At 44.6% G+C, this 15,443-nt stretch overlaps 2 protein-coding genes across 5 annotated transcripts in view; one reads left to right on the top strand and one right to left on the bottom strand.

Annotated features, from left to right (window-relative positions):
• The first annotated feature begins 5,205 nt into the window (after nt 1–5,205).
• On the top strand, nt 5,206–6,000 carry SCAND1 (SCAN domain containing 1). Its single transcript, XM_060616887.2, has one exon. The coding sequence runs from the start codon at nt 5,206–5,208 to the stop codon at nt 5,743–5,745; it is 540 nt and encodes a 179-aa protein (XP_060472870.1). The 3' UTR covers nt 5,746–6,000.
• Nucleotides 6,001–6,990: 990 nt separating this feature from the next.
• PHF20 (PHD finger protein 20) overlaps nt 6,991–15,443 on the bottom strand; it is a 147,247-nt gene continuing 138,794 nt past the window's right edge. For all 4 annotated transcript variants that reach the window (XM_060616764.3, XM_060616780.3, XM_060616772.3 and 1 more), the window contains 2 exons: nt 14,965–15,145; nt 6,991–9,555 (listed from right to left, as the gene is read on the bottom strand). In XM_060616764.3, the coding sequence (XP_060472747.1) occupies nt 9,413–9,555; nt 14,965–15,145 (324 nt within the window). In that variant the 3' untranslated portion in view covers nt 6,991–9,412. The remainder of the gene's footprint in view (nt 9,556–14,964; nt 15,146–15,443) is intronic.

The following is a 15,443-nucleotide window of genomic DNA, read 5'->3' as shown; positions in this document are numbered from 1 at the left end:
GTTCTTCTTTCCAGCTTATCTTTAATTCAGGCAAAAGACCCCAAGGGGCATAACATCCCTGTGGTGGGAACAAAAACTAACCCTCAAGCAATAACAACTTCCTGGACAAAGAGTTGCAGCAGGCCCAGATCACCCAGACCAGTCTGAACACAATCCTGACTCACACCTGTGCAGATGGACCATGGGGTGACCAACTGTTACCTTCACCTCACTATAATACTAAAATCTTGGGGCACCTGGATGGCTCAGGTGGTTAAGCGTCTGATGTTGGCTCAAATCATGACCTCACAGTTCATAAGTTCGAGCCCCACGTGAAGCTCTGTGCTGACAGTGCAGAGCCTGGAGCCTGCTTCAGATTCTCTATCTCCCTCTCTCTCTCTGCCCCTCCCCAGCTCGCACTCTGTGTCTCTCTCTCTCAAAAAATAAATAAACAGGAAACAATCAGCAAAACTAAAGGCAAGCCGACATAATGGGAGAAGATATTTGCAAATGACATATCAGATAAAGGGTTAGTATCCAAAATCTATAAAGAACTTACTAAACTCAACACCCAAAAAACAAATAATCCAGTGAAGAAATGGGCAAAAGACATGAATAGACACTTCTCCAAAGAAGACATGCAGATGGCCAACTGACACATGAAAAAAATGCTTAACATCACTCATCATCAGGGAAATACAAATCAAAACCACCATGAGATACTACCTTACACCTGTCAGAATGGCTAACATTAACAACTCAGGCAACAACAGATGTTGGCAAGGATGCGGAAAAAGAGGATCTCTTTTGCATTGTTGGTGGGAATGCCAGCTGGTGCAGCCAGTCTGGAAAACAGTATGGAGGTTCCTCAAAAGACTAAAAATAGAACTACCCTACGACCCAGCAATTGCACTACTAGGCATTTATCCACGGGATACAGGTGTGTTGTTTCGAAGGGACACATGCAACCCCATGTTTATAGCAGCACTATCAACAATAGCCAAAGTATGGAAAGGGCCCAAATGTCCATCAATGGATGAATGGATAAAGAAGATGTGGTATATATATACAATGGGGTATTACTCAGCAATCAAAAAGAATGAAATCTTGCCATCTGCAACTACATGGATGGAATTGGAGGGTATTGTGCTAAGTGAAATTAGTCAATCAGAGAAAGACAAAAATCGTATGACTTCACTCATATGAGGACTTTAAGAGACAAAACAGACGAACATAAGGGAAGGGAAACAAAAATAATATAAAAACAGGGAGGGGACAAAACAGAAGAGACTCATAAATATGGAGAACAAACTGAGGGTTACTGGAGGGGTTGTGGGAAGGGGGATGGGCTAAATGGGTAAGGGGCACTAAGGAATCTACTCTTGAAATCATTGTTGCACTATATGCTAATTTGAATGAAATTTTAAAAAATAAAAAGTAAAATTAAAAAAAATAAATAAACAAACAAACATGATAATACTAAAATCTCCACTCAAGGAGGAGCACAAGCCTCATTTACATAATATACACTGCATGTATAGGCGTGGATCCTTAAGGTGCATGCACAATCTTATGCCCACCTCTAACATGTGATGACAAGGCCCTCCTTATCTAAATATTCATCCTAACCCCAAATAAAAGGAATCCATTCATCTTTGCTTAGGGAGTCACAGCTTCAGAAGTTATTACCCATGATCTCCTTAGTTGCTGCAAATAAAGTTTACTTTGTGAGACTACTCTACGTGGTGTGGTCTCTGTGATTCATTAAAAGTCAAACTCACTTTAGTTTGGTTACAGGATTTTAGTGCTCATCAAATGTTTCTAGATATTGATTGTGGTACAGCTGCATGATAAAACTGCATAAGCCTGCATACATATACAAATGAGTACTTATAAAATTGGTGAAATCTGAATAAACTCTGTGGCTTCTATCATTGTCAATTTCCTGGCTTTGACATTGTATTATGGTTATGTAGGGCATTACCACTGGGGGAAATTGGGTGAAGTGTGCATGAGACCTCTCTGTTCTATTTTTGCAACTTTCTATGAATCTATGGTTATTTCCATATAAAAAAAAATGTATCCAGGCTTCTATACCACAACCGTCAACAGTACACCATCAAAAGACACCAGTGTCTGAAAGAGTATGGGAGTCATATTAGAGCTCCCCTGCAGAGATGAAACCAACTGCTTGCCTCTTTCCTTGATTCAACATTTCCTGAGAGTCAACTGGGAATTCGGCCTTGTGTTGAAAGCTAAGTGATAGGAGATGCATCATTTAGGATCCCTTCCCAAGTGAGCTTCCAAACTAGTGCTAATGAAAAGGCCTAATATGGTAAGAACATTGTACTACAAGTCAAAAGAATTCTGTTCTCATGGAAACACTTACTAGTTTTTTTAGTTTGGACCAATCCATTTCCTTGTGGTGCACTGACTTCTTAACCTGGAAAATTCAGGAGAATGGAACACATATAAATATATTTTAAACTTAACCTGGGCCCTGTGGGTGGGTTCAAGGATATCTGGAAACCACCTGAAATTATATGCAGATGTACGAAAATTCCAGAAGAGATACTGTAACTTTTTTTTTTTTTCAGATTCTGGGGGCTTACTCACCCATACAGTTCAGAATAACTGAATCTAATTTTTGGATTTGATGTCTAAGGTCCTTTCCATTCTAACATTCCATAATTCTAGCAGATCTCCAAGATCTCTCCATTTCTAATATTTCATTATTCTAATAGGGATGCAAGGAATGGACTAGAGATCTAACATTCTGTGATTTCACGGACCACAGAGTTCACTCCCTTTCCTGAGAGTTCAAGGATTCAATTTTTCAACATGGAACTCTAGGCTCTCTATGATTTAACTTCCAAATGACCTTCCAACCTCAGCTTTTATCCCTTTCCCAGACCCTGGCCATTCCCTCCTGTAGTCTAAAGTTTCCACAAAGTTTTGCTCCCATTCACTCTGTGCCTCAGCACTGGCAATGCCTTCTACCTAGAATGCCCCTAAATCCACCCTTTTTCTTGAATCTCAATTTAAAGTTCTCCTCCCCAGTAAAGTCTTCCATGACTCTTCATCCTTGCAGCACGGTTTGATGTGCTCTCTTAGCCCTGGATACTGACTGCCTGTTACCACCCAGGGAATAGGACTGTTGGTTGGTTCACTCAGGGCAGTGAATCAAAATGCCAAGGGACGAGGCAGAAGTAAAGGTTTGAAGCTAGTAGGCCTAACAAACTCTACGCCTCTGTTTTCCCACCTCTGGAAATAAAGAAAAATATCACCTTTAAGGAAAACAACATGAAAGCAATAGTAAATATAAACAGCATTCTGTTTCAGAGACAAAAAGGAGTGGTGGGGATTGAGGCCATCCTCAGGACAGGACTGAGCATCTTTGTCTAAAAGAATGCTACTCAGCTCTAAGTAATTGTTGATTGGCAGGAATGTGGGTGGGACCAATGTGTTCAGCTCATCCACTTTCTCACAAAAGCCAGAGATCAGATTTGCATGTGAAATCTCCCAATTTTAAACGTCAATAACTAAAAAATATTCAAGACCCACTACATGACTTTCAAGGTGTTTAGGCTGTGAAAACTGTTCTGTGAGGATCCACTTCTACCTATCCAAGAGAGCACATCTTATGGGGGAGGCAAATTTTCTATCAGGGCTGCTGGTGTATTGCAAGTTACAGTAAACAGGCCCACTCCTTCTGCACAAAGCAGATACAAAACCCTTCACGTGAGGCTTCTGTCTCTGGGCCTTAGTTTCCCTCCCTGTGAAATGGCAATACAAAACATAATTGTGAGTCAGCTGTCAAATAGAATATATCACTTACTGAAGGGTTGTCAGAGCTACATGCTTTTATATGCACTGTCTCGCTGAATTCTCATGATTTCTGAGGTAAATTTTATTACCTCCACATCTTAAAGATAAAAGAACTGTAGCTCAGAAATAGCAATCTACCTAATGAAGTCGGTAACAAACATTTAAAAAGCCCTTTCTTTCCAAGGGCTTTAATGATTTAATCCTCTCAACAAGTCTGAAGTGGGGGACACCACCAAGGCAGCCGCAGTGCAAACCATACACATAATTTAAAATTTTCTAGTAGTCACATTTAAAAAGTAAAATGACACAGGTTAATTTTAATAATACACTTTATTTGACCCAACATACGCAAAATATTATCAACCTAACATGTTATCAATGTAAAAAATACTGAGATATTTTACCTTTTTTTTTTTTTTTTGGTACTATATCTTCTTGTGTGTATTTTACATTACAACACATCTCAATTCCGACTAGCCACATTTCAAGGACTCAGTGAGCCCATGCGGCTAGTGGCCACCATATGGGGCAAGGCATCTACAGTCTATTTACTAATCTTAATGTTAAAAGCAGAACAGAGGCACTTGTCCCCTGGTTTCAAAGGACACGCAAAAAATAATTATGGCACAGTTCTTGAGCATACATTTTGTGCCATGGCAGGGGCAAGTCTTACTATGTGTGTTGGGGATCTTCACACACCCTTGTATTTTGTCATCCTGTCAATAAGGCAAGTGCCACTACCCTCCTCTTTTGAGGGAGAGAGGACTTCCCCGGGTCGAGACCTTCCCTAGTGCCCGACCTCCGTCCCGCCATCCCGCTCCCGCCACCGGTCGGACGCCGGCCCCAGCGAAACCGTGGCTCGCTATCATCCTAGTCAGGGTCAAGTAAGGAGGCGTGCAAGCAGCGGTAGGTGCGGATCACCTGCGGGCCGAAGTGGATAAAGACCCCTCGGAGCTCCTCCTCCTCCTCCGGCTCGTCTTCCTCCCTCTCCTCCTCAGACTCCGACTCCTTTAACTGGTGCTGGGAGGAGCCCTCGTGAAGAAAAGCCCAGCGCACGCCTAGCTGGGAACGCCGCCGCTCCCCCGTCACATCCACCTCCTGACTCGACTCGCTGACGCTAGGGGGCGCCGCTTCCGGGAGCTGGGACTCGGCTTCCGGGCCCTCTGGCGCCGAACTCATCCTAGAAGCTAATGGAGACTTCCGCTTCCGGCAGCCTCGAGTCTTTTTGGGGAGTTGGTGAGCTGGGCGCGCTGTCGGCCCTCCCCCGCCCGCCTGCCTGGAGGCCTTGTGGGATGGGCCTTGACGCGCGAAACGTCTCCCTCCTCAGCCAGCTCCCGCGCAGACGCAGTGCTGAGCCCACGCCTGCGGAACAAAGGGTGAGGTCCGGAGTTAGGAGTCATGGCTGCGACGGAGCCGAGCTTGGCGGCTGCTGCGGGCCTCAAGTCGCCGCCAGAGGAGGAAGAAGGAGCCGGCCTGAGCTCAGGTCCGGAGCGTAACTTTGCGGTGTCCTCGTCGAGCCCTAAGGCCCTACCGTCTGCCCCCGAACCCTCCAGTCCCAGCGCCGCGGTGTCTGAAGGGATTCCTACGCCTCCCGCGGCTGCCTCCGCGGCCCTCGAGCTGCCTCTGAGGCCCGCAGCCTTGGACTCCCCGCCGCTTGCCGAAGCCGCTCCGCGCTCCCCTCCACAGCCTGGCGGCTCCCGACCCGGCCCCGAGACGTTCCGCCAGCGTTTCCGGCAGTTCCGCTACCAGGATGCCGCAGGCCCGCGGGAGGCGTTCCGGCAGCTGCGGGAGCTCTCGCGCCAATGGCTGCGACCCGACATTCGCACGAAGGAGCAGATCGTGGAGATGCTGGTGCAGGAGCAGCTGCTCGCCATCCTGCCCGAGGCGGCGCGGGCTCGGCGGCTTCGCCGCCGCTCCGATGTGCGCATCACGGGCTGAGCGGCGGAGCTTCGGGCGGCCGGGCTCGGGAGTTCTCTGGACTGGGGCCACTATCGAGTCCGGGGGCTGAACCTGGCTCTCCGTTACGCGTTCCTGAGAAATGACTTTTGGGCAGCTCCAGTCGTCAGATATGTCCCTTTCGTTCGTCCTTTACTAGGTTTGTTTTCCCGAGCCTATTTACTTGCGACCTCCTTTTTGGCTGGTGGCGAGGCCAAGTTGGGAGCCCATGAGAATAAAGCCTTTGTTTTCTGTCCACTTGGCATTTGCTCGTTTTGTGGGATCATTAACGTGTTGGCTAGGCCTGGGCCTCCGCATCTGGAAAATTTTTCTCCTCGCCTCACAGGACCCCACTTGGGATTCCTTTGTTTAGTTGGGAGTCTACGGAAAGAGGGTTTTAACATTCTGGGTTCCGTATTCGCCCCGATGTCACACTAGAATATGAAATTTGTTTTCCTACCTAAAAAGGTAGTGGAAAGTGGTTGTGGCAGGCAAAGAGCAATTCGGCCATCAACCTGCCCTTGGGGCACGGGCTTCCCAAAAGACCCAAGCCAGAGGGCTATTTTAGTGTTTAATGCAGGTCCTTTTGGAGAGCTCCTTGCGAGCTTTGGTTTAAGTCTCCAAAGTGATTCCTGCCATATTTTAGGCCCCTAAGATTTAACAACTGGTGTGAACTAACGAATTATTTTATTGCCGGTTCTACTCATTTTAATGTCTCTCCAACTGCCTCCCTTTATCTTTTTTTAATGAGCAATTGCTTAGAGAAGAATTTGGCAACATTGTAATTCACAAGCTCTGTTGTGAAATCTTAAAGCCTCCTCTTCCTTAAGTCTTGTGCCCACCCAGGAAGGAACTAATTGGGGTCTGTAGGCAGTTTGGATTGGCCTCAGAAAGGTCCCAATTGCAATGGGTGCCATCTCTTAATATGAGGAAGGCCAGACCTATCTTCCCTTCACTGCTCTCAACAATTGTAATTTAATAAGCCTGCAGCTCACACCACAAAGCATGAGCCAGACTGGGTTAGAGGCTGGTGTAGGGGCATTTTACTTTCGAAATTATTACAGACCCTTAGATGAATTCAAAATTCTTTTGCATGCTTTCTTGGAATTAGGATCTTAAGCTTGCATTTGCCTCCCTGCAGAAGATAAATCTGTTTACAGTGTAAAAGCAGACTTCCTTTAAAAAGTAAGGTTTATAGAAAATTATGTAATGCACATTAAAAGGGTACAGAACTTTATAGTAACATGATTGAAACATAGCAACAAAAACCTGTTTTATTTTTTTCCAAATACAGATACAGAAGTTTGCATGTTTTGCAAATATTGCTTCAAAGCAACATTTCTATATACAGCGCCTTCTGTTCTAATAGCGCGTAAACATAGATATGTATCCACAGTGCAATGTTGGCTCATCAAGGGTCCACCTTGCATAACACCATTTAAAGAAACAAAATGATTAGTCAAACCAGAACTGTTTTTGTCAAGGCAATTTTTTATAGGTGGATAGTTTTTCTCAAAAGAAAACTTAGGTAGTGTACATATTTCTAAACGGTAACAGTAATCTTTGCAAATAACAGTTTCCAGTGCTCCAACTTGGGGTTAATTCAACTTGACCCAGGAATTGGGGATGGAGCCCCTCAACATGGCTTTAAGTTAGAGAAGCACATTGAGGTTATCAGAACTTGGGAGTCATCCCTGCTTTCCTAAGGACAAAAGTCATGATGAGTGAAATGGGATTATTTCCTTTACAAAATTTAAACAACAGACCCAGTAACAGCCACTTGGCAAAATTAGGGTAATTCAGTTTCTGCTTCCATTTTTGAGAAAGACATGAGATTGACTCCCTTAAAGTTGTAGCTTCTCCAGATGTGATGCTCAAATGTATTTTCAGAAAACAAAAATCAGTAATCTAATAATACAACAGTCATCATACCTCACAGTTGTGGCTACAGAAAATCATCCTGTTTCATCCCTTTTCAGACACACAATTCTATAATGTGGCTGTCTGATAAATTATGCAAAATATAGATGTCATGCACACTCCTTGAACATTTCTTCCCCCACCAGAAACGCCAATGTTAGCAATGGGAAAGAGCCTCTTGTAGAGGAATCACGTCAGCTTTACTACAGATGTCACAGCCACGCGTATTCCCTCTGATGGATAAGCTACAGCAGGTCAACTGGTCCTAAATTCATTTTATATCAAATGGTGAAGAAATCACTGGACAGAGCATTCCCTGAAACAGATTTTGGTACAGAGGCCTTCAAGACCACAATGACCTATGTGCCTTAAAGGCCTAATCATTCCGAAGGTCGCTGGAGATACTGTCATTGCTATAGAGATAATGGCTACTTCACGTTTACATAGTAAATATTTGCAGCATATAACATTACAGATTCATAAACCCATAATTAACTTGTGAGTGTTAATGGACAACTGTGCTTTGATTTTTGCCTTTAGTGATAAGTAAACTAAATGGTGAAAGGGGTCATTTCCTCAAAGCATGGAACGTTTTCTTTAACTTTGTCTAGCAAGGAAAAACAATATAGCAATTACAGGTGGAACAGTAACCTGCAAGACTAACAAATATTGTCTCAAAAGGTACAAACTGTACCTGGACCTTAAGCAGCATAATCACCTTGACCTCACAAAAAAATATAAACAGGAAATCTAAAGTGTTAAAGTATATTAAAACAATTCTGAAAACGTCAACTACTGAACATACACCCTTCTGGGAAGGAGAAAAGCGGCACATGTAGAATCTGAAGTTTGTTTACAACAATATAAAATAAGGTAATTCCCCAAACCACATCCTTTGTAACAAATCTTTACAGTGAAAAGTGTTCAAAATTTTGGGAACCATTTTTTGGACATTAAATAGAACTGGGAAGCTGTCAATATTAAGAAGTGGGTAGAAAACACTGTCCTTCGGGTTCCAGACCCTGCCTGCTTCAGTTTGGAATTCCTCCTAGATTATTACAGCGAGATTCTAGTTCCTCCACAGGCTGTATGGGCTCTGATACAAAAGACACAACCCAGCCAACTCTGGGGTAAAAGCATACAAAACTTGTCCCCGGTACCATGAAGTCATGCAAGACATGTGGTGAGAAAAGTGAAGAAGAGTCCTAAGGAGAAGGCAGGGCAGCCAAGGCCTCCGCTCCCTCCCAACCTCCACAGAATATGAAGTCACAACATTCTCATGAAGCTGGAACAATGTAAATGATGCCTGCTGCCTAAATCCATGCCAGGTAGAAACCAGAAGGTTTGGCATGTGCCCCACCCTGACAAAAAAGTCAATTAAATAAGCTGCAAGTTGAATTTACAACTGTTTCCGACTAAACTTTTTTGGCTCTCATTCCATTTATCAGTGGCACGATTTCAAGTGAAGTTTGTGCAAAAAGACTCACTCACTCTCCATTCAACGATGTGCACAGAAGGGAATCCCAAGAGTCTATTTGCCACCTTCTTGGTAGGCTTCAAGATCAGAGTGCCCTGCCCTCCAGCAGCCAAAATGGCCCCTTTGTCCAATGTCCATCACACCCCTGCCCAGATCCCTGAAGTCAGTCGGTGTCACGTGCATTCGGCATGCTAGGTTTATTTATTTAAATATGCAAAGCTCCTCCTGCAGGTGCCCCAGGACTGTGCCCCCACTAGTTCTGGGTGCCCAGTTTCATGTTGAGCAGCAGAGTGCGATCTGCTGCACCTTGCCCAGGTCCATCAGCAGCTGCTTGATGCAATGTTTGAGCTGCGGAAGCCTGGCCAGCGGCTCTGGGGGCTCCAATTCCCCAGTGTAGTCCAGCCAGCTCTCCAACACTGTAGGCAGAAGAGAGAGAAGACCCAGTGAGTTCCCAACACTTCATCTGTAAGAACATCAGCAAGAATCTCAGCACCCTCTCCCATCTACTACTCATAGGGGGCAAGGAGGGAGGACCACTCAGGTGACACTGACTCTACACCCTCTCTACAAAGTATTACCCCTAGGACAAGGTTCAAATGCTTCAGAGCAGCACAGTCTAATAGAACTTTCTGCAGTGGAAATGGTTGATGTCTGTGTTGTCTATACAGTAACCACTAGCCACATGTAGCTAACTGAGCACTTAAAACCTGGCTGGTACAACTGTGTAACTAAATTCAAATTTTATTCAATTTTAATTAATTCAATAGCCACATATAGCTAGTGACTACTGTATTAGTGTAGCTCTGGAGTCTAGAAGGCTTTAAAGAACCCACCTTTCTCAGTGTTACTCCCCATTCTTTATAAGGCTTTCCCTCATTGGACATCAGAGAGCCTAATGTTTTAGAGCCTAATGTTCCCGTTAAGAAAAATAAGAATCTAGGGGACGCCCGGGGGGCTTAGTTAAGCATCCTACTTGGTTTTGGCTCAGGTCACGATCTTGAGGTTTGGGAGATCAAGCCCCGCATCAGGTTCTGTGCTAGACAACATGGAGCCTCCTTGGGATCCTCTCTCCCTCTCTCTCTGTCCCTCCTCTGCTTGTGTGTACTAGCACATGTGCTCTCTCTCTAAATACATAAACTTTAAAAGAAAATTTAAAGAAAAAAGAAAAATGAAGATCTAAAGGGATTTGAAAAGGTCTATTTTTATCACTATAAGCTCTGATTTGCTTCATATTCTTATCATCAGTAGCACAGAATACTCTGGTTTTATTTTCTAAGTATTTAATGTAAGATGTCCAATTACTAATGATCTTGATTGTATTGGTTCAATACCTAAAAAGCTGCCTTGCCTCTGAGAGCAGGGATTTCTCTATAGAAGACGTTTATTCTTCCCCAAGCCATTCCCTGAACCTCAGGCATTTGGGGGAGAGACCACATTGGAACCATACATCTTTGACATGAAGCCAGCCCCTCCAGGGAGGCCCTGTGCTCACCCTAGCTTGCCTGGAGCCTTTCTAGTTCATAAATCAACCTGTACTGAGCATTTTCTGGACCCTTGAGCCAAAGGTACAGAAAGAGCAAGATGCACCCAGTGCCTGTTCCTCATGTAGCTTACAGCCTCACACATAATCCTTTTCCATCCTCAGATTTGGCCCTCCTCCTTTCTTCCCACCTTTCAAAATTCTTTGTTCCCTATAAGTTACTTCTCAAAGAAATCTTCCCCAACTCTACCCCCTGAATCTGGTCGCTGGGTTAAGAATGCTGTGCGATCACATGTTCTCCTCCTCTGGAGCACTTACCATGGTTTATAATTATATGTAATAGGATAATTTAATTAATACCTACCTCTACCACAAGATCAAGCTCCATGAGGGCAGAGGCCAAGTCTGCCTTGCTCACCACGATATCCCTAACACTCAATTATGCCTGAAACATAGTAGGCACTCAACAAAGGCAGTGGGAACGGCCTAGCAAAGCACCCCACTGACTGCTTGGGCTTCACAGAGCTCACCTACCACCCTCTGATTTCTTGTTGGTATTTGGGGATTCCAAGAAGGAGAAACGGTCCCTCCCCTTCATCCCAACAAGTACAAGGACTTGAAAATAAGAAAAATAAGACTGCCTTCTCAGACATGAACTTGAAAGCCAAGAGTAAAGGATCAAAGTCATGTGAGAGTACTAGTGACCTGCTGAGCAAGAAAAACTCCATGGTGACCAATTTCAATACATCAGTAAGTCTTTAAGGAAAAAAACTAGAAGGGGGCACCTGGATGGCTCAGTCAGTTGAGTGTCCAACTTCAGCTCAGATCATGATATTATGGTTTGTGGGTTCAAAACCCACACTGGGCTTATTTGCTGTCAGCATCTGAGCCTGCTTCGGATCCTCTGTTCTCCCTGCACCTCCCTTGCTTGTGCTCTCTCTCTGCATCCCTCAAACATAAACAACAACAAACAAACAAACAAAAAACTAGGAGACAGGGGACTGCTGAGCAAAAGGGCATGAGAATAAACAGAATAAATGGAGAAAGAGGCCAAAAGTCAATGCCAGAAAAGCCCATCTAGATGAGTGTAGAAAAAAGGCAGTCAGGATTCGCTGCGTCAACTCCGACAGAATGTCAGTCAGTCCATCTGTCCTTGACAAGATGATCCTACAACTGCTGAGAGACCCCTCTTATGGTCTTGTAACTACTTCAGATCTGGTACCAGGTTCACCAAAGACATACCCCAACACTATGGTGACCTGGGAGGCATGCACAGGGAGAAAGAACACCAGACTAGAAGAGTCTAGGCTACTCAGTATTCTCTGAGCTTAGTGAAGAGGAGGGTTTAGAGACCCTAAGGTGGAAGCCTTCTCTCTAGATCTGCAGGACTGAAGACCAGACCCAGAACTGTATGTATTAGTAGCCACTAGTATCTTCTCTGGAGCCCAACATCCAGCAGGCCAGTCTTCTTTCTGTACTGTGTTCTGGACCATCACCCCATTTCTCTATTAAGGAAGCTCAACAGCTTCTCAGCAATGTAATGATTCTAAGCAATGCAGGAGGTCACACAGGTAAAGTTTCATTTCAAATACACTCTCTCAGACCATCTAGATAGAGGCCAATGCCCCTTAAGGTAACATTTTTTTCTTAAAATAGTATTGCTCTTGCTGGGGTGCCTGGGTGGCTCAGTCAGTTGAGCGTCCGACTCCGGCTCAGGTCATGATCTCGTGGTTCGTGGGTTCGTGCCCCGCATCAGGCTCCGTGCTGACAGCTTGGAGCCCGGAGCCTGCTTTGGATTCTGGGTCTCCCTCTCTCTCTGCCCCTCCCCCACTCATGTTCTGTCTCTCTCTCAGAAATAAACATTAAAAAAAATTAAAAAAAAAAGTATTGCTCATCCTAAAAGATTCAATATTTTCTTTTTTTTTTTTTTTTTTTTTTTTTTTAATTTTTTTTAATGTTTATTTATTTTTGAGACAGAGAGACAGAGCATGAACAGGGGAGGGTCAGATAGAGAGGGAGACACAGAATCCGAAGCAGGCTCCAGGCTCTGAGCTGTCAGCACAGAGCCCGACGCGGGGCTTGAACTCACGGACCGTGAGATCATGACCTGAGCCGAAGTCGGACGCTTAACCGACTGAGCCACCCAGGCGCCCCTCAATATTTTCATGATCATTAAAAATCTTTTGTTTACAACTGTTTACACTACTAAATTATTAAGCTATGGTTAATACTGAAACAATAACTTTTTTTTTTTTAATGTTTTTATTTATTTTTGAGACAGAGAGAGACAGAGCATGAGCAGGGGAGGGGCAGAGAGACAGCAAAACACAGAATCTGAAGCAGCCTCCAGGCTCTGAGGTGTCAGCACAGAGCCCGGACGCGGGGCTCACACTCACGGACTGTAAGATCATGACCTGAGCTGAAGTCGGACGCTTAACCGACTGAGCCACCCAGGCGCCCCAATAACTTTTTTAAAGTATAAATTAGTCAATATAATAGCTTACAAGGCTACTTCTTAAAAGGAATACTGTATCCAAATTCTTATAAAAGCTCAGTTTATCTTAATGGTATTTGGATGAACTGAAGAGTTGTCTCTACTGTAGCTGAAATAAAATAGGATTCTGATAAAAATACAATAGAAAAGTCTGTCTGAATAAAGTCTTTAAGAATTATAATTGATTTTCACACTTCAGAGCCTGGAGTTTCAGAACAAGAACAGAGTATGTGACCCCAGATCAGCAGGACACACAAGAGGCCCTCAAGCAGGTCAGAGAAGGGAGTCCAGGCTTATCCTCCTCACCACAGTGGCCATGAGACTGGGTGGGAGCAGCAAGTCAGTGAGTAAGAAGTGGGTAAAATCTGGGACACCTGGGTGGCTCCGTCAGTTGAGCGTCTGACTTTGGATCAGGTCATCTTGCTGCTCATGGGTTGGAGCCCCACATCAGGCTCTGTGTTGACAGCTCAGAGCCTGGAGCCTGCTTTGGATTCTGTGTCTCCCTCTCTCTCTCCCCATCCCTGATCATACTCTCTCTCAAAAATAAACAAATCTTAAAAAAATTTTTTAAAAAAGAAAAAAAAAGAAGTGGGTAAACTCTGATGTCTGCTCTAAGGCCAGGCTCCTCTGGCAACAGAACATTCTCCCTGTTTCCACAGTGCTAATCCAGGGACCCAGAACCACTCCTACTGCCATTCTCTCAAAACCCATAATTTCTAGTCTGGCATTTAATCCTCTTTTAACTAGCAAATAGCAAGGTTTTCAGACAGTGGCATCAGTTACAATTCTAAGGAACCCAAGAAAACCTTTTAGGAGTAAAAGAGACAGAAACACTCCCCCTTCAGAAATGCCCTCAGAAGGGACCCTGAATTAGTCTCCCATTCCTAGTTCCTCAGGAGTGCCTCAGAGGCAGGAAAGAAGCATAAAGGCATAGAGTTCTCACTTTCCTCCAACAGGGGAACCCTTTCCCAGTCAAGCCAGTCCTTTCATCACCCACCGAGTCACCCCCTCTCCAGCAGAAAACCTCACTCTCTTCAAGGCTCCACTTCACACCCAAGACTTCCAGAAAGCCTTCCTGTTTCCCCTCACACACTTCTTTGGCAGGGCCTCAGCCATACACGTGCCCTGACCTATGGGCCCTCATGACTCTAGCTCACATAACATATGGTATTTTTCTGAGTTATTTCATGAAAGTAGTTTTATGTCCCCAATATAGTAACAGTAGACAATATATTCAGAATCCTCAAACGGAATATTTATTTTTAAATTTGGCTCCATTTTAAGATTGAAACAAAAAAATTAAGAAATAAGTGAACTATCAAGAAGGAATTCTATCTTCAAAAACCAAGCTGGTGACATTCTAGGGATCAAAAGTCTGAACTTGATCAAGTTTATCATGACAAGGCCCATCTGTTACCACTAACACCTGGGAGAAATACCCAGGGGCTACCCAAATGACTCAGTCAAGTTCTTAAATCTCTACTGATAAAGAAGAAAGGCCTCATTTTAGATTTTATGAAAGGCTGAAATAAAAGGTTTCTTCAGATTAATCCTCAAAGACATCCAAAACCTCTACTAAGTCAAAGTTGAAATTCCTCACAGAACTTGGTTGGCAAAGGTTTGCTCAGATCGCACACGGCCTGCAGAGAGTCCAGGCACTCTTTCGCACTCTGCTTTGCGGAAGGCACTGGGTAAGTGAAGGAGGCCTCCTGGTATCACACAGACCTTAGCAGTGCCTGGTAAATACTAAAAGTAAAGCTTGCCCATCTTGAGAGAAGGATGGGGGTGGATGAGACCGAAAAGAAAGGAGGCAAGAATACAGCTATCTGTGGAGAGCCAGAGGAGTCCTACCATCCAGCTCCTTCTCGATGGAGTCCATCCTATGTGTGACTTCATCCTGAAGAGATTCCACATGGGTCAGCAAGTTAAACTGCCACTGGTGCTGGGAGCTCAGCAGCCCCTCTCCTCTGTCCAGCAGCTTCCGAGCCGGGGCTTCCTCAGGTAGGACCTTTTTGGAGACATATTCCCTCACCTAGGAATGCAATGGCATTTAAGTTACTGAGTGGAGACAGTTCCCAGTCCCTTCTCAAACAGCCAGTGTTTGCAACCATCTGAAAAACCAGTTGCAGCTTGAATATTCCAAACCTCTATCTCCTTCTCCTCCTGTCTTGCACACCAGGCAGAAGTATGTACCAATCGCAAACACCATAAGGCAGCACAGGCCTCAAGGCCTCATAGCTGCTTCCCAGTGACTGGCCCAATGCCCCAGTCTGAAACAGGCCTCACGGAATGGCTCTAGAGCCCTGAGGTTAGAGTAGAGCAGGGTGGGT

Source organism: Panthera onca, chromosome A3, assembly GCF_046562875.1.
Source record: "Panthera onca isolate mPanOnc1 chromosome A3, mPanOnc1 haplotype 2, whole genome shotgun sequence".
Lineage (NCBI taxonomy): Eukaryota > Metazoa > Chordata > Mammalia > Carnivora > Felidae > Panthera > Panthera onca.
Note: the sequence above shows the minus strand (reverse complement) of the source record. Positions and strands in the feature narration are given on the sequence as shown.